General features: G+C 35.5%; 1 protein-coding gene and 1 long non-coding RNA gene across 2 annotated transcripts; both read right to left on the bottom strand.

Moving 5' to 3' along the window:
• Positions 1-1,080: 1,080 nt before the first annotated feature.
• On the bottom strand, positions 1,081-16,132 carry LOC120576079 (zinc finger MYM-type protein 1-like). The gene is made up of 5 exons (XM_039827051.1): positions 15,690-16,132; positions 12,404-12,647; positions 1,973-2,374; positions 1,704-1,916; positions 1,081-1,539 (listed from the first exon to the last, which is right to left on the bottom strand). Exons 1-5 carry the CDS (start codon positions 16,130-16,132, stop codon positions 1,081-1,083), a joined length of 1,761 nt encoding a protein of 586 aa, XP_039682985.1.
• Positions 16,133-20,164: 4,032 nt separating this feature from the next.
• LOC25497182 (uncharacterized) lies at positions 20,165-20,847 on the bottom strand. The gene is made up of 2 exons (XR_003013105.1): positions 20,714-20,847; positions 20,165-20,616 (listed from the first exon to the last, which is right to left on the bottom strand). It is a non-coding gene; the product is annotated as an uncharacterized lncRNA (long non-coding RNA).

Below are 20,847 nucleotides of genomic sequence, written 5' to 3'. Positions count from 1 at the left end.
ATTTCCTTTCCGACTGCATTCTAGATTACTGGATCCTCTTTTCTCTCTGAACGAGAGGGTTGATACAAAAAATTAATATAGTTTCGTATGTTAATTACAAACTATATTCCTTCATCATTAAAAAAAATCCATTCTCCTTAAAAAAAAAACTAAATATCAATTTTTTAAAATATACTACGATTTTTAATTCTAAAAGACTCGTGTGACGCACGGGTCGGTGTTCTAGTTAATCATTCATAATATCTAGTTAATCATTCATTATATACAATTGCTTAGTTCTCTTTTTTTATTTTGACTTCATTTATGATGAAACATTTTTAGTTACTTTTTTTATGAAAAAAAGTACTGAAAGGGCGCAAGGGTAATGAAGACCCATTACAATGGTAAAGTTTAAACATTTTGAATACAAGCAAGTGTACTCAACCACTAATTTGGATGAAAAAAAAATTATTCAACTCCTCCCAACAATTAAACTACCACTATGATAAATGCTTGATTCGATCAATCACTCCAAATCAATTATCCACCTTTCTGTTGAAATTTTTTCTGAGTTAAAAATCAGTTAGAGGATGCAAAAGATAACCGGAGAAGGAAGAAGAGAAACACACATATTTGTTGAAATATGTTTTGAATTAGTGTTGGGAAAATGTCCTACATAGGGTAATACGAAGAAGGGAAATGATAACTTGTGCCCTAAGGGCACATATTAAGAATACCACTAATAGAAATTATGTATTGAAATTTGTGTTAATTTATTGTTCAAAATGTTTAATGTTAATTTTTTTCAATAAATTCTTACCATTAATGGAATGACATTAATGCTTAACATGGACCCTAAGGGCACAAGTTAACATGACCCTATGAAGAAATATGCAAAGACTTAGTCAAATAAATAAAATCCTTGTGTGTTAGTATTTCTTGCACCAATAGTTACTGAATTTAGCCAGTGGCGAAGCCAGGAATTTCATAGAGCCTGGCATAAAATTTATCGCAATTTTTTTTAAAAAAGAGGTTTGTCTTTTTTTCAACAAAATTACAATTTGAATTAAGAGAGATGAAATATAATCTGTCAATAGCGTGCTAAATAAAATTAGGTGGTAAATGCCATTTCCGAGACCTCTTTGCGGTGAATGTTCGAATAATATCAATGTCATCAAGTGACTTGAATATATCCCGCTCGATGTAACATATCATCAAGTCATTGAACCACTCATTGTTGATCTTGTTGCGCAATTTAGTCTTGATAATCTTCATTGCTGAAAAAACTCTTTCAACGGATGCAGTCGACACCGGCAATATCAAAGCCAACTCAATTAATTTGTAGACCAATAAAAATGCCAGATGTTTCTCAGTTTGAACCATCTTCATAGCCAAACTTTGAACATCTTCACAAGAAGAAAAAGAAGCATGTCTTTTCACTTGAAGTACATAAGTGTTAAGTTGCTCCCTTATTGTTCCACGGTCATCATCAGAAAAGTCAGAATGATAAATATCAGCAAGACGAGCAAGCTTATCAACATCAAACTTGGAGAAAGAGTTCTTGGGTTCAAGACATGAGAAACAATCAAGGACAATGTTGCTCCTTCACTAAAGCGATGATCCATCTCCACACATATTTTGTCGATAGCAACATAAAAAATCTCCGCACGGTAATGGTGAAGATTAGTGACAGTCCTCACTTCTAGTCTTGAGCGACCCCGAACCAGTATTTCATCATCCATATTTGGCACCGGAATACCTTTAGCAACACAAAATTCTTGTACATCCAAAAATAAATTATCCCAACCACTATCTCTCAATGTGGCCAACCGAACTTTGACAACATTAATTAAATCCATGGCAAGCACAATATTAAGATCTTTTCTTTGTAAGATTTTTGAAAGCTCGTTTGTGATACCAAACAACTTTAACATTATCTTCAAAATGAAAAAAATTTTAAAGCACGTCCATCTTGATCAACCCTACTAAGCACCACTAACACGGAGGACCACATCTGATCCAAACGAAGCAAGGTAGTATGATGTGAACCCCATCTAGTATCCCCGGGTTTAGCGAGACTAGATGATTGGTGCAAGGCTCTTCCTATAGATATCTCACCAGTCGCAAGTCTACTCAAAATATCTTGGTGTTGTGCCTCCGTCAAAGCATCCCTTCTCTTGCAAGATGCACTTGATGTTGTTACAATCAAGGAGATGTACTCAAAGAAATCATTAATAGATGAGCAACTACTAGCAACGGACACAATCACCAATTGCAAGCGATGAGCATAACAATGGACATAGAAAGCATAAGGGTTTTCATCTAGGATCTTTCTTTGCAAACCATTAAATTCACCTCTCATATTTGAAGCCCCATCATACCCTTTGTAACGCTCCTATTTCTATTAAAGCAATTAAACATGCGAATAATACATTTATTCAAGAAATAGAGATTACGTCTTATTCAAAATTCAAAAACCGATAGACATGTATGTAAACCTCAACGGTTACAGCGGAATATAAATCAGAGTGATCAAATATACATGCCATGTGTAACGCCCTAATTGTTATTTAATTATTTTTAGTTGATTTAAAGTCTTTTATATGATTTTAAATGATTTATGTTGATTTTGTGGTGTGGTGTATTTTATTAAATGGTTATTTTCATTATTTAATAGAATAAGTGGAGAAATAGAATTATTTTGGAGTGTGGGAGTTAATTAGGATTTAATAAAAATTAAGGGAGTTTAATGAAAAAGGGAAAGTTATAGTTTTGGGAGTTAGGAAAAGAAAAGGTCAGAAGCAGTTTTACGTGAAACAAGTTTGGGAGAAAAACCAGAGAAACCAAGAACAAGGGAGAGCTAGAGCAAGAGAGGATCGTTTTTGCTGTAGATTGTTCGTGCGTTTTCTTCTAAATTAAGGTAAGGGTGAGACTATCTCTCAATAATCATAATCTATAATTTCTGAAAATTGACCTAATTGCATAGTTTTGGAAGATAAATTGAGGGTTAGGGTTTGATGATGATTCTGAAGGGAAATGGGTAATGATCATGTTAATTCTCTTGTAATATAATGTTCAGAATGAAAACTTAATCTATACTGTTGTTGTGATCATAAATTGATTGAAATTATGATTGATTGGATGAATTGATGAAGATTTGTATGATGGTGGAGCGATCTGTATTTGTTGTTGTTGATGCATGTTTTGTGTTCCTTTAGATGCCTAATTGTATATTGAACCTATAAACAATCTTTGGAAACATGTTTGGGCATTGGGAGATCAAAATTGGGAGTTTTGGGGTGAAAAATGGTTTAAACCCGTGAAAAATTATGCAGAAACGATGACTGTTCGCTTAAGCGAGCCAGAAGCGAGCCGTAAGCGAACAGCTACTGTAAGTAGTTCGCTTAAGCGAAGCCTCGTTCGCTTAAGCGAAGTGCCTTTTGACAGCATTTCTTATTTCGCGTTCTTGTGTCTTTTTCACACGTTTCTGTTTTGAATTGGACTTTGGTGTAAACATGAAAGTTTTAGATAATTTTGTTAGCTTTCTAATGGCTTTGGTTTGACTTGAAAATGACTTTTAGTTTTTGAGTTATGATGGAAATACTCCAAGTAGGTCTTAGTGAAATCTTATGAAAATTCAGTATAACCGTTTCTAAGTTAATCCAAAACTTAGGGAATAATTCCAAAACCTCGAAACTAGAAGTAATATGAGTTCAATTAAGGTGTTTAAGAGTATTTAACCTAATGTTGGGTAATGTTGGTTAATGTTGGGTAATGTTGGTTAATGTGAAATATATTCGTTATGTGGATTATATAAGATGTTTAAGTTGATGTTGATTACCATTTGATATTGTTATATCTTAAGAATGTTTGAGTGCTGCCATGTTGCCGTTTATTATTGATTATATGTGACTGCATTGTTTACCAAGAACATGATTGCTTACTGAATTGATGTATTATGATATGATGGGTGAATATATATGTTGTTGTGAATGTGTTGATGGATCTTGCTATTAAGAGTCGTTGTGTCACAGTTGACTAAGAGGTGGAGTATGTCATAATTAATTATGTACATTTGTTGTTGTCGTTGCTGTTGTTGAGTTGTATGTAGATATACATAAGTGGAGTCATAAGTCATATAAGTACATATGCATTTTTCGTTGAGTTGTATGCAGATATACACAAGTGGAGTCAGTTGCATAAGCATAAAAATGATGTTATGATGAGGACTTCGGTCCTGGAATGCCTTGTCGTTCAAAACGATGGAGCACTATGTTGTTCAAAACGATGTTAACGATGAGGACTCATGTCCTGATAAAAGAATGCTTTAACCATTCTATAACGATGAGGGCTTCGGCTCTGATATGGTACCACATGCATAGTTGCATTTGTTGAGGAGTCTTAGTGGAGTTGTCATGTCTTGCATGAGTCTTAGCGGTGGTGTCGAGTTGTTGCATGAGTCGTTGGTGTTGGTTTTAATTACCATTTGTTGTTGATGTTGTTAATGATGATATACTTATATATTGATGAGTTATTATTAAGACAGGGTGTTAGATTTAATTGATGAATTAGATATCTATTATTGATGATATTGTTGATTATGAAATATATACATATATTGGATAATTGTAGTTGTCGTTGTTCTTGAGAGAGTTGTTGTTGTTGTTGTTGATTAAGTTGTTGTCGTCGTTGTTGAATCTTGTTGTTGTCGTCGTTGTTGGTTGAATTAGCAAGTGTTACTAAAGTTAAAGAAGTAAGAACATTATTGTTGAATATATGTTGTTGTTTATATTATTATGATATTGATTATAATATTATGATGACTGTTTATGGTGTTGAATATGAGGTTGTTAGGATGTTACATGATGATGATTATGAATGTTGTGATGACGATTATGTGATGTTATCTATGAGTTGTTAAATGTACTTGATGATGGTTATGTTAAGTTGATAAGTTGTCTTTTATTCATGAATTGCTAATGGAATGTTTGATGAATAATTATTATTATGAAATGATGATGTTACGTATAGTTGCTAAGTTGTCCTCTATTCATGAGTTGTTAATAAGGTGCTTAGTGGAGAATGTTAATACGAATTAATGATGTTGTTATGTGTATATGAACTATGAATATGATGTTTTTACGTTGTTTATGTCATTGATTATAAAGTTGTCATGTTGTATACGAATTATGAGTATGATGTTATATGATTATAATTAAGATGTTGATTATGATGTTAAATGATGCTGTTATGATGTTGTTTATGATATCGAGTTATGACTGTTGATATGATGAGTACATGATATGGTTTAGGAGTCGTTAAAGGAATTGTTATTACTAACCGATGGAGTTTAAGTTGTTAGGTGCATTTGATGAATTATATATTATTATTATTGATTGTGAATCTCACCCCTTCTGCTTGAAAATGTTGTCCTTCGTATGGGTAACTTGCAGGTATTAAAGTTTAGTAGGAGTGGTGGCTCAAGTGTCTTAGGGCTCTGATACGTAACGGGATGGGAAATTGTTGCTAAGTTTATCATTCCTTTATGTATCAATTTTGGAACATGTTGTTGAAGCTTTTATTGTCGTTAAATTTATTCCGCTGCAAAGTTTTAATTATTACGTTGTTGAAATTTGAAGGATAATTATCTAATTATTCCATTTGTGATTTTTAAGAAAAGAAGTGTAACATTCCGTTTAAGGTGTTTTACTCTGATTAATTTATGAAATTTTTATGTTGGGAAAACGGGGTGTTACACCATGGGCAAATAAATCATGTCTCAAAGATAAATCTCAAAACCCAAACATACGGGTAGTCATCAACAAAATAATAATCCAAAAGAAAAATATAAACAACCTAATCTAGACCAACACGACAAGCCTAGATCAGAGCCAACACGACACCGATATCGGAGGAAGCTCCCGATATCCCAAGCAAAGACTCACCGAGACTACTCCTGCACAACGTCTACTCACCCATACAGGCAAGTAGGCGGTTAAAACCACCGGGGGTAAGCATTAAATTATCATAATTCAGATAACAATTAAATCAAATAATATCATGTACTTGAATAATAATAATCATGCATAAATACTTATATCACAACTTGATAGCTCGTGTCAACATACATCAATCACATGAGTAATTATCCAATCATAAATATTCATTCACAAACATCAATCATTGAACAATTATCCACTCATAGGTGTTCATTCACAAACATCAATCACCATCATTATCAACATTCATTCATCTCATTTCATCACCAATCACTTATTTCACATAGGACTCATGATATGATATGCACTTATTGACACATAAATGCATGTGGTACCAAATCTCAACAAGGTCGTCACCTTTCGATGCCACTTGCACATCGAATGTAAGGGCTCACACCTGCCTTACAATAATCTCGAAGTAAAAGAGTCATCCCTTTTACAGCAACAACGACTATGATGCATGGACATGTGTAAGGACTCGATAATGCGACAACAATTCACAATCTCAACTCAATATATAGGACAACACCCAATTATATTGATTATCTCCACAACATTGCATTATCAAGAAAACATGCCCACACAAATAAATCATAGTATTCATCATCACACATCAACATATTTATCAATAATCAACAATGTCATCCAACATCAATTACATGATTTTCATTAATCAACAAACATCACTTATCACGTATGATTTTACCAATTCAAGAATTCTCATATTCCAAGCAATTAGCATACGTTTCTCACGATAATCATCATAGTTCAACCACATACATGCATATTCAATTATTCACTCTAAGTACCTCATTAACCCATTACTAAGTTTGGAAAAGTTTCACGACTTATAGAAAAAGTTATGATAAGTTTTCACAAAAATCCACATGACCCATGTGTAGTAATTTGATCATAACTCAAATTCTAAAAATCATTTGGACGTCAAACCAAAGCCATTAGAAAGCTAACTTAATTACCTAAAACTTTCATGTTTACACGAAAAACCAATTCAACACGGAAACAGGTGAAAAATGTGAATGTTTTCCAGATTTGCTTGACAGAAAATCGAAATCGGAGGCCGATTTTGGCAAATCGATGGCCGATTTTGGGCTTCACAATAGTTCAAAAATCAGCTTAACAATGCGTTTTTCACTCAAAAATCACTCTTAAATCACTAGATTCAAATACAAGACTCCCAAATTAAATCAAACATTACCCATAATCATAGCACTCGTAAATAACACTTATACCACTTCAAATCATCAAGTTCACATCCAAAATCATAATCAACCCATTTTCACCAAGACACCAACAACAATCCATTTCTCAACAACAAATCATGAATCATGCAAACCCAAGCCATATATCATCATCAACAATATGACTAAACAAACAACAACAACCATTGATCATGAAACATATCACAATTCATCAACAACCATGCATAATTCACCAATTGAGCATAATTTACAAACTACCCATTTTTATACATCATGAACTTGCAATTTCATCATCAACAATTCATTTAACATCAAATTAACATATTCAAACATATATCTACAACATAAGCACGAATTTCAAAGATTGGGTTCATGATAATCACTTATTCTCATAATCAATTATGCATAGAACAAGAGAAAAAGAATTAACTAAATGATTATGATAAAAACTAACCCCCTTACCTTTGAAGAAGATTAACCCTAATCCTTGCTTCAATTCAGCTCCTAGGTCACCCCACTTGATTCCTCAAGCTTTGCCTTCAATACTCTTGTTCTTCTCTTCACCTCTTTCTCTCTCTACCTCCCCCTCTCTCTAGGAAAATGTTTTGTGAAGTGAATGAATGAAAATTCTATGACAACCCTAGTGTTATCTCCACTAATGGGCTTAACTTAGTTTCTAGTGGGCTTAACCCATTTCTATTCAAACCAAAAATATTACTACACTCCAAACGATATTTTAATTAATAACAGTAAAATGTAACCAACGGTCACTAACGGTAAAAACTAATCACTACACTAGTAACTTAGTAAAATAAGGGTTCTCACTAATTATTAAAATAATTCTCACCAAAATTACCATTTTACCCTTACCCGCCAAATGACTAAAATACCCTTCTAATACGGTAATCCACGTAATTGCACCCGATGACAATTAAATACACACAAGCACAAATAATCACACACAAACACATAATAAAAGTAATTAAAATAAATCTAGCTAAAAATCGGGCTGTTACAACTCTCCCCCCCTAAAAGAATTTTCGCCCTTGAAAATTTACCTGAAGGAAACAACTCCGGATACGAAACCCTCATCCTACTCTCCGGCTCCCAAGTGGCACTCTCACCAGTTGGTCCAACCCAAATCACTTTGACCAGAATAATCTCCTTGCCACGCAAACGCTTCAACTCTCGATCCTCAATCCTAACCGGCCAAGTCTCAACCGTCAAATTATCTCTTACTTCCAATTCATCCACTTGGATCACATGAGACGCATCATGCACATAATTCCTCAACTAAGACACATGAAACACATTATGAAGATTCGACAAAGACGGTGGTAACGCAATCCGATACGCTACAACCCCAACCTTCTCAATGACATCAAATGGCCCAACAAAACGAGGAGTCAACTTCCTACACTTCAAAGCACGACCAACTCCGGTCACAGGATTCACCCTCAAAAATACATGATCACCAACTTGAAACTCAATATCCTTCCTCCTCTTATCATGATAACTCTTCTGTCTACTCTGAGACGCCTTCATCTTCTCCTGAATCATCTTAACCTTTTCCGTAGTTTCTTGCACAACTTCCGGTCCTAACAAAGCACTCTCTCCGGACTCAAACCAACACAACGGTGTCCTACACCTCCAACCATACAAAGCCTCAAACGGTGCCATTCCGATACTAGCATGAAAACTGTTGTTCTAAGTAAACTCAATCAACGGTAAACATTCGTCCCAACTGACACCTTGCTCTAACACACAAGCTCTCAACAAATCCTCCAAACTCTGAATAGTCCTCTCCGTCTGCCCATCGGTCTGAGGATGGTAAGCAGAACTCAATCTCAACTTAGTTCCCAAAGCAGCTTGCAAACTCTCCCAAAACTTAGAGGTAAACCTCAGATCCCGATCCGACACAATACTAGAAGGAATACCATGCAATCTAACAATTTGCTCAATGTAGATCTCAGCCAACTTTGCTGCAGACATACCAGTCTTGATAGGAACAAAATGCGCTGACTTCATCAACCGATCCACAATCACCCAAATCGAATCAAAACCATTACTAGTCTTAGGAAACGCTCCAACAAAATCCATAGAAATGCTATCCCACTTCCACTCTGGCACAAACAACGGTTGCATCAAACCCGACGGTCTCTGATGTTCAATCTTCGATTTCTGACAGACCAAACAAGCATAAACAAACTCAGCGATCTCCTTCTTCATTCCAGACCACCAAAACAACCTTTTCAAATCTTGATACATCTTAGTTGCTCTTGGATGAATACTCAAACTACTTCTATGACCTTCGTCCAAAATTTGCCTCTTAAGCTCAAACACATCCGGCACACAAACTCGATCTCGAAACATCAAAACATCATTCTCATCCAATCTAAAGTCTCCACCTTTACCTTGATTAACCAACGTCACTCGGTCCACGAGTTCCAAATCTTCCTTCTGACCTTTCTTAATCTCTTCTAGAATATTGCTTGTCAACTTCAACATACCCAACCTCACCCCATCAGGTGTCAACTCACTAACCAAACTCAAGTCTCGAAACTGCTCAATCAATTCCAACTCTTTAACCATCAAAGCAGAGATATGCAAAGTCTTTCTACTCAAAGCATCCGCAACAACATTAGCCTTTCCGGGATGATAACTCAACTGAAAATCAAAATCCTTAAGATATTCCAACCATTTCCTCTGCCTCATATTCAACTCTTTCTGATCAAACAAATACTTCAAACTCTTGTGGTCACTGAACACCTCAAACTTAGAACCATACAGATAATGTCTCCAAATCTTCAATGCATACACAACGGCCGCCAATTCCAAATCATGAGTCGGATAATTCTTCTCATGCACTTTCAACTGCCTCGAAGCATAAGCTACAACCTGACGATTCTGCATAAGCACACCACCAAGACCCATCTTAGAAGCATCACAATACACAACAAACGATTCCTTCGGATTTGGCAAAATCAACACTGGAGCTGAAGTCAACCTCTTCTTCAACTCTTGGAAACTCTTCTCACACTTGGCATCCCAAACATAAGCTTGTCCTTTTCGAGTCAACTGCGTCAATGGCAACGCCAACTTAGAGAATCCCTCAATGAACCTCCGATAGTAACCGGCCAAACCAAGAAAGCTTCTAATCTCAAAAACAGACTTAGGAGACTCCCACTGCAACACTGCATCAACCTTGGAAGGATCTACAGAAATACCACCCTTAGAAATCACATGACCAAGAAAACTCACTTCCTTCAACCAAAACTCACACTTAGACAACTTGGCGCACAACTGGTTCTCTTTCAAGACTTGCAACACAATCCTCAAATGCTCAACATGCTCTTCCTCGGACTTTGAATACACCAAAATATCATCTATGAACACCACCACAAAACGGTCCAGATAAGGATGAAATATTCTATTCATGTATTCCATAAAGACATCTGGCGCATTAGATACTCCAAATGGCATCACAGAATACTCATAGTGTCCATACCTCGTTCGGAACGCAGTTTTGGATATATCTTCCGCCTTTACTCTAATCTGATGATATCCTGATCTCAAATCAATCTTGCTAAACACCTCTGCACCCACTAGCTGATCCATCAAATCATCAATCCTTAGAAGTGGATACCGATTCTTAATCGTCACCTTGTTCAACTGCCAATAATCCACACACAACCTCATGTTTCCATCTTTCTTCTTAACCAACAACACTGGAGCACCCCAGGGTGATACACTCGGTCTAATAAACTGCTTCTCAAGCAACTCTTCCAACTGATTCTTCAATTCACCCAACTCTGATGCAGACATCCGATACGGCGCAATCGAAATAGGACTCGTGCCTAGTACCAAATCAATTGCAAACTCAACTTCCCTCTCCGGCGGTAACTCGGTAATATCCTCTGGAAAAACCTCAGGAAACTCTTGCACTACCGGCAAATCACTAACTCCTTTCTCAACACTAACCTTCAAGGATGCAAACATCATAAACACACAAGCCTCACCTTCTAAAGACTTCTTCACTTGCCCCGTGGTCAAAAACTTCCGATCTAACTCTTCTACCGGTTTAGAAAAAGTCACACTCCTAGTCAAACAATTAATGCTAACCCCAAAAGCTAACAACCAATCCATACCAAAAATCACATCCATATGCTTCAACGGAAGACAAACAAGATCCAACTCAAAATCAACATCACCAAAATTAACAGGACACTTAGCACACATAAAAGAAGTAGTCACCGAACCGCTAGCCGGGGTGTTAATAACCATTCCACGCAACAAAGGAGTTACAACCAAATCCAAACGTTCAACACAACTAGCCGAGATAAAAGAATGAGTAGCACCAGTATCAATAATTGCAATCAAAGGAGTACTATTGATAAAACACATACCTCGGATAAGATTATCCGGCTGCTCCACCTCCTCCGCGTTCAAAGCAAATACCTTTCCCGCCGCCTTCTTCGGCTTGGTACACTTGGTACTAATATGACCCTTCTCTCCACAATTGTAACAAGTAATCTCTCTTGCAACACCTCTGCAATCGGCCGCCTTGTGACCCGCTTTCCCACACTTGTGACAAGTAAAATCGTTCTTGCAATCACTAGCATAATGACCCATAGCTCCACACTTAAAGCACTTGACATCCGCCAAACTTGGCTTAGAGCCCCCACCAGATTCTCTCTTCTTTCCTTTATCCTTGCTGTAAGGTTTCCCAACTCCATAGCCCTTCCCTTTCTTCTCATTCTGAGCCTTGTAGTAATTAGACTTAACCTTCCCAGCATCATCAAACATACGACACTTATGCACCAAAGTATCAAAGTCTCGGATCTCCTGAACACACATGTACTGATAGATATCCGGCCTAAGCCCACTTTCAAACTTCACACACTTGGAAACCATAGCATCCTCCGCATTGATGTACAGGCAAAACCTTGCAAGCTCCTCAAACTTCGCCGCATACTCGGCCACGGACATACTCCCTTGCTTCAAATTCAGGAACTCCACTTCCTTCCTAGTCCTCAAATCCTCTGGAAAGTACTTCCTCAAAAACTCAGCCTTGAACCTTGTCCAAGTCACAACCTCCCCACCAATCTCAAGTCTTCCCTTAGCATTGGTCCACCAATACTCAGCCTCCTCAGCAAGCATGTGAGTAGCCAACCTCACCTTCTGATCATCACTAGTCACCATAGCACGAAAGATCCTCTCCATGCCTTGCAACCATGTCTGAGCTCCATCCGGGTCGAACCTTCCCTTGAACGTAGGTGGATTGTTTCGCAAGAAACGATCAAGCCTCCGCTCCTCAGCTTCTCCCTCATTCCGTCGACCAATCGCCGCTTGCTCATTCGATTGAGCCAACACCTGAGCCATAGCTGCCAAAGCTTGTGCAATCGCCGCATCATCACGACCTCCTGCCATCTCAGCACTACACAACCATCTAACCGATAATAAACAACACCACAAAACAAATGTCGAAGGTACTAAGCTACCATTCGCACACAACAGGGAAAAATAACAACATTAATCCAAACACGACTGACCATGGCTCTGATACCAACTTGTAACGCTCCTATTTCTATTAAAGCAATTAAACATGCGAATAATACATTTATTCAAGAAATAGAGATTACGTCTTATTCAAAATTCAAAAACCGATAGGCATGTATGTAAACCTCAACGGTTACAGCGGAATATAAATCAGAGTGATCAAATATACATGCCATGGGCAAATAAATCATGTCTCAAAGATAAATCTCAAAACCCAAACATACGGGTAGTCATCAACAAAATAATAATCCAAAAGAAAAATATAAACAACCTAATCTAGACCGACACGACAAGCCTAGATCAGAGCCAACACGACACCGATATCGGAGGAAGCTCCCGATATCCCAAGCAAAGACTCACCGAGACTACTCCTGCACAACGTCTACTCACCCATACAGGCAAGTAGGCGGTTAAAACCATTGGGGGTAAGCATTACATTATCATAATTCAGATAACAATTAAATCAAATAATATCATGTACTTGAATAATAATAATCATGCAAAAATACTTATATCACAACTTGATAGCTCGTGTCAACATACATCAATCACATGAGTAATTATCCAATCATAAATATTCATTCACAAACATCAATCATTGAACAATTATCCACTCATAGGTATTCATTCACAAACATCAATCACCATCATTATCAACATTCATTCATCTCATTTCATCACCAATCACTTATTTCACATAGGACTCATGATATGATATGCACTTATTGACACATAAATGCATGTGGTACCAAATCTCAACAAGGTCGTCACCTTTCGATGCCACTTGCACATCGAATGTAAGGGCTCACACCTGCCTTACAATAATCTCGAAGTAAAAGAGTCATCCCTTTTACAGCAACAACGACTATGATGCATGGACATGTGTAAGGACTCGATAATGCGACAACAATTCACAATCTCAACTCAATATATAGGACAACACCCAATTATATTGATTATCTCCACAACATTGCATTATCAAGAAAACATGCCCACACAAATAAATCATAGTATTCATCATCACACATCAACATATTTATCAATAATCAACAATGTCATCCAACATCAATTACATGATTTTCATTAATCAACAAACATCACTTATCACGTATGATTTTACCAATTCAAGAATTCTCATATTCCAAGCAATTAGCATACGTTTCTCACGATAATCATCATAGTTCAATCATATACATGCATATTCAATTATTCACTCTAAGTACCTCATTAACCCATTACTAAGTTTGGAAAAGTTTCACGACTTATAGAAAAAGTTATGATAAGTTTTCACAAAAATCCACATGACCCATGTGTAGTAATTTGATCATAACTCAAATTTTAAAAATCATTTTGACGTCAAACCAAAGCCATTAGAAAGCTAACTTAATTACCTAAAACTTTCATGTTTACACGAAAAACCAATTCAACACGGAAACAGGTGAAAAATGTGAATGTTCTTCGGATTTGCTTGACAGAAAATCGGAGGCCGATTTTGACAAATCGGGGGCCGATTTTCGTCGAACCAAAACTGGAAAATAAGCTCAGAAATCGGAGGCCGATTTTGGGCTTCACAATAGTTCAAAAATCAGCTTAACAATGCGTTTTTCACTCAAAAATCACTCTTAAATCACTAGATTCAAATACAAGACTCCCAAATTAAATCAAACATTACCCATAATCATAGCACTCGTAAATAACACTTATACCACTTCAAATCATCAAGTTCACATCCAAAATCATAATCAACCCATTTTCACCAAGACACCAACAACAATCCATTTCTCAACAACAAATCATGAATCATGCAAACCCAAGCCATATATCATCATCAACAATATGACTAAACAAACAACAACAACCATTGATCATGAAACATATCACAATTCATCAACAACCATGCATAATTCACCAATTGAGCATAATTTACAAACTACCCATTTTCATACATCATGAACTTGCAATTTCATCATCAACAATTCATTTAACATCAAATTAACATATTCAAACATATATCTACAACATAAGCACGAATTTCAAAGATTGGGTTCATGATAATCACTTATTCTCATAATCAATTATGCATAGAACAAGAGAAAAAGAATTAACTAAATGATTATGATAAAAACTAACCCCCTTACCTTTGAAGAAGATTAACCCTAATCCTTGCTTCAATTCAGCTCCTAGGTCACCCCACTTGATTCCTCAAGCTTTGCCTTCAACACTCTTGTTCTTCTCTTCACCTCTTTCTCTCTCTACCTCCCCCTCTCTCTAGGAAAATGTTTTGTGAAGTGAATGAATGATAATTCTATGACAACCCTAGTGTTATCTCCACTAATGGGCTTAACTTAGTTTCTAGTGGGCTTAACCCATTTCTATTCAAACCAAAAATATTACTACACTCCAAACGATATTTTAATTAATAACGGTAAAATGTAACCAACGGTCACTAACGGTAAAAACTAATCACTACACTAGTAACTTAGTAAAATAAGGGTTCTCACTAATTATTAAAATAATTCTCACCAAAATTACCATTTTACCCTTACCCGCCAAATGACTAAAATACCCTTCTAATACGGTAATCCACGTAATTGCACCCGATGACAATTAAATACACACAAGCACAAATAATCACACACAAACACATAATAAAAGTAATTAAAATAAATCTAGCTAAAAATCGGGCTGTTACACCCTTGCCCTCGTATCCTCAAAATAGATAACTTGTAACGATCAAGAATATCATAAATAGCATTCTTTAGTGCCTCGAAAGTAGTATCTTTGACATGATGTAGAGCAAGAAATCATTCCACAACTTCCCCTTTGTCGTTCAAGAACCTAGAAAATATTTGATGAACCAAATTGACACCAAATTGAAAATCTCTATCAAGATTTACAAGGAAAACAGAAATTGGAAAATACAACTACTAACCTCAACATCACTGCCATTTGCTCTTTGATGGATATATCACGTGACTCATCAATAAGCACAGAGAATTGTTTATCACCAAGCTCTTCCATATTCACCTTCATAACTTCATGTGCACAACACGTTGCAAGCTCCTTTTGAATGTCACTGGAAGTCATTTTGCAAATTTTTCCACCACGGTCAAAAGCATCTCTCCCTTGTTCATTATTTGATTTTATCCAATCTATCATCTCTCTAAAATTTCCCTTGTTTTGAGAATTAGAGGTTTCGTCATGGCCACGAAAAGAAATGCCTTGTGCTATGAGATATCTAGTACAATCTAGGGAACAAGTCAAACGGATCTTATACAATTCTTCTGATTCCCTAGTTGCTCTAGCCAACTTATTTGTCACACTTTGTATTTGATTATTATAATCATCATAATTCTTGATATATCTGTTGTGCATACTATCATGACTACCAATATGATCTTTAAAGCTTTGAGATGCATGCTTCTAATCTTTAAATCCGTCTTTGGTGAAGACTTCAAAACCAAAGTGCTCGGCCCTCCCGGGTTGCTTAAAGAGAAAGCAATAGAAACAATAAGCTGCATCCTTAAACTCACTGTATTCAATCCATGTATACTTGTTATACCATGATTTAGAAAAAGCTCTTGTAGCACTCCCAAATTGAGTACGAGGAAAACTTGGTTGCATTGGACCCTTCAATATATATGCCCTCCTCACATCGTCTTGAATATCCGGAGCATACAAATGAATTTGTTTCCTAAGACCTGGATCATGCACAATCTCATTTGGATTAAACTCATTGGCCACATTAGGCGGTGGTTCTTCTACTTCGGCTTCCGGTTGCACAACATTCGCATTCTCAATACTTGTTCTATCAACCAAAAACCTCCTCATCTCTGAAATTTAATGGTCCAAAGTTAATATTCAATTCATCTATTCATCTTAACTAATCAAATAAATAATCATCTATTCATCTTAACTAATCAAATAAATAAGCTCTAAAAACACAGGAATGAAAGAATTATGTGCTATATAGAAACAGTGATAAGAAATTAAGAATTATTTCATTCTTTCATAATTCTTTGGAAACGTGAAGAAAGAAATAACCTAAACCTAGCAACCGTTTCATATACAAATCAGAATTACAATTTACATCCAATCTGCAAAACCCTTAATTCAATTATGTTTCTATTTTTATTTTGTAGAACATAAGAACAATCAACAACCTTAATTCTAAAAGACTAAAACCCAATTTAAATTTAATTCTAAAACCCTAAAAGGCTAAAACAAACAAGGAAGGAGAAATTGGAGAATCAATTTACCTTTAAAGTGAGTGAGAGAGCTGAAACAAGAGAGCTGAAACGTAGAGACAGATGAGACTTGAGAGCGCTGAAACTGAAACGAGAGAGGCAGAGAGCGTTGTTTCTGTTTTCTGCTTTGCGCGTGTGTGAATAATATGAGTTTGCCCAATTTTTTGTTTTTTTTAGGTGGCTTAATGGGCTATTGGGTTGGATCAACTATAAAGCAAGTACCGATTGAGCCCGGGCGGGTGCCCGGGGTGGCTGGGGGTGAAAACGCCCCTGAATTTAGCTATAGTTGGCATTACCTATTTAGCATATGTAATTATAGTGGAATTCTTTTAAGTGGCTCTGCTCGTGGATTAGTCAACACATTGCTGGATACCACGTTTAATGTTGTGTCGTTTTCATTATGTCTTTTACTATTATTGTCATTATTCTCGCGTCCTAGAATAACAATCTGGTTCGGGTTTGTTCAGGCGGGAATCGACAAGTTTACCGGGAGGAATCAGGATCTATGGAGACCTTTGTTAAAGTCTGCACCAAACCCCAAACCCTCTACTTGCTGATATCGCCACTCTGGTGGAGAAGACACATTCTGCGCTGCTCCTTGCTTTGGAAGATCATATCATCACTAAGGTTGCTGAAGAGGATAGCAATGTCGGTATGTGTTCTAAGCTAGAGACTCTATACATGACGAAGAGATTAAAAAACAAATTTCTCTTGAAGCAACATCTGTTCAGTCTGCGTATGTGTTACCTTGTATTTTGTTTTATGCATTTCGACAGATGTTTTAAAGGTTAAAGGATGCAAGATTTTTCCTACTCTTTAAAGCTGATTGTTTCGACGAGAGCTTTGATTTTCGATTAGATCACTTGGTTCGACATAATGTTTGGTTTTCAATCAAGTTTATATTATTTCTAAAAGGAGAGGTTTTGGAGGTTCAAATACGTGGAAAACATACTGAAGTTGTCGAAGAGGATGTGGTTTCTAGCAGTTGGTATTTGCAGTTACTTTTCTTTGTGTATATATTGTAGTTTTTCATATGAAAAATGGATCACAAATCTCAGTTACAGAATTCAAACACTCAAAGTACCAGCGTCCAGAGAAAAAAGTAATAGAATGTATGTAACTTGATTTGGTGAACCATCTTTTACTTCATTGCAATGCAATTCACTTTTCTTTAAGTTTTTTCACTTTCTGTATTTTTTATGTGTTACTTGCATTTCCACACTGATTTCTGTCGAAAGACAATTATCTTCATAAAATACACAATTTTATTCATCTCGAACATTCAAACATTTTCTGAAAAAACATTGCACAACATGTTATAGGATTTCTAGTTTCATCCTGCAAGCAATTATTTAAAACTAGTCTTATTGTTTACAAAAAACAGCGGTAAACAAATTGGCACGCACAGTGGGACCCGTTTGTGCAATTTTTGGAAGAAATTTCCATAACTTTCAAATTTTTTCGATGTGTTCTTGTGAAAAATATTTCTGGAAATTTTTAACTGTCTTTGGTAACCTTTTTGTGAAAAAATATTTGTTTGTGCATGCATGTAAGAAGTAGTAAAACCTTGAGAGAAATGGCTCGTCCCAACAATAGTGGTACTTCTTCATCATCTACACAAAGTAACGCACAATACTGACAAGCACAATCTACATAGGTATATTCCTCTACAATGGATGCCAATGTGCAACTGCCATGGGACAACCATGGCTATGACAGTTTCGAAAGAAATCCCTGCAACTATGAATGCAGATACATTTAATGTTATATTAAATGGACTAGTTATTTTAGGGAGTTTATTATTTTGCAACATAACAAAATCAACAAATTAATGCCAAATATAAATATCATAATACAAAGCAAAATCTAATCAATTTAGATCGACTATTAGGGCTTACTCCAATATTCAACTCTTCTTCTAGATCCACACATATAGTCGTACAAACCAACACTCCCATGTGACCAAAACCTCATTATACTCGATATAAACAGAGCTTAACACAGGGGCAGATCCAGACATTTAGTGCATGTGGGTTAAAATCTGGCTAAGTTGCTAACACTTGCACTTACTACCGATAAAAGTAAAGCCAAATTCAAAAGCTTATAAACATAGCAAATGTGTTGTACTTATTTGTTTCCACAAGGTTGGTGACTTGTTGGTCTTATTCTTAACATATTGTGTTTTATTTATAAGGGGTAATGAATATTTTGATCCCTAAATGTGTAAGGAGTAACCGTAATGGTCCTCAATGTATCAAAATTTTAAAATAGTCATTGATTGTGCACTTTGCTAGTTAAAATAGTATCTTAACATTAAAACAATTTGTTAATATTGTCATATTAGTCAAGCGGTCTCTTGTGCTAAGAAAACATGTCACAAGTCTTTAATTATCTCGAGACCTATTCATAACAAGCTTTCCACATATGAGATCATGATGTAAAGAGGTTGCACATTGTTTCTCAATGTAACCTTTGTGAGTCTCATTTTGAAACCTCTTCCATCTTTTCGGAGATTGTCCTTATGCCTCCAATATTTGGATAGGTTTTAAGGTAGGATTATCCCTTGGAGGGCTTCCATAAACACAACGATATGATTTCTGATGTTATTTTGAGTGGTAATCTCTCCAATATTGTTGCCTCACTTAGCATGGCTGATTTTGCAATTCTTAAAAGCTTTTTCTGTGAAGACTTATCCTCTTAATGCTCCTATAATCAAACAAGTGACGTGGCTTATGCCTTTTTCCCTTGGATAAAATGCAACGCATATTGTTCTTCTCATGGTTTTCCATGTCATGATTCTTGTGGGGGGTGTTCAGAGAGCATCATGCCAAATTTTCTATGATTGTTTTGCTTTTTGTATTGGTAGTTAGTTATGAGGTCATAACTATCTTGTTTCATTCACTATATATTGCTTAACAAATAAATATTTTAAGGATGTAAATTACATGCACCATACGTGTATTGTGAGTATAATAAATTATTTGTATGAACTTTAAACATGAATTTCAAATTTTAGCTCATTTAAATGATTTGTTAATAACATATTAAATGTAGATAAATAACTAATAATTGATTTACATAACCACTTAATACATTATTTATTATTATTGTATCTTATTATAAGTATATACTGACATTATTGCTTGTGATATATTCAATGTCCAATCAAGATAAGAATATTTGCATATTAAAATGTACAATTATGAACTTGTTATATAAATTGAAAGAGAAAAGAAACATAAATAAAAACTTGAAGTAAATTCTTAAAGTACAAACAGTATTAATTATAAAAATAAGATGAATACTAACAACACTCTTTTTTCAACAATGTCTTAAACACTCTTCTCTTATTGGGTGAAATCAATGTATGTCACACTGTTTTATGTAGGTTTCATTTTCAAAACGTAGGATCCATATCGATTTAGACCAATTACAAAGTGAGTATTAAAGAGTGTTTAAAAGAGAGTGTAGCTAACACTATTCCAAAAATAATTATGTATTTAAGAATTCATTATTCCGCTATCAAAACATGACAGAAATTATCAATGCACTTGCAAACTAAAGGATATGATGCTGTTGGACATTCTTTGTCAGAAACGCATATAAAGGGAGCTGCTTTGTCAAATAAGAAAAAAGTAATGTTACTCGGTGATAAAATATTATGTACAAGAAAAAATAGAAATTTAAAATTTTGCGAAAAATGGCATACTTTTGCTTGTTACGACGAGAAATAGATACATAAATATGACCCAAGAATAAATAAATACTAGAATGTGGACCATATTTTTCATCTTTTACATGTAACAAATATAATTTTTCAAGCACTTTATAAGAAAATAGTTC

Source organism: Medicago truncatula, chromosome 6, assembly GCF_003473485.1.
Source record: "Medicago truncatula cultivar Jemalong A17 chromosome 6, MtrunA17r5.0-ANR, whole genome shotgun sequence".
Taxonomy (NCBI): Eukaryota; Viridiplantae; Streptophyta; class Magnoliopsida; order Fabales; family Fabaceae; genus Medicago; species Medicago truncatula.
The sequence above is the reverse complement of the archived record's forward strand: the minus strand, read 5'-3'. Positions and strand labels throughout refer to the sequence as shown.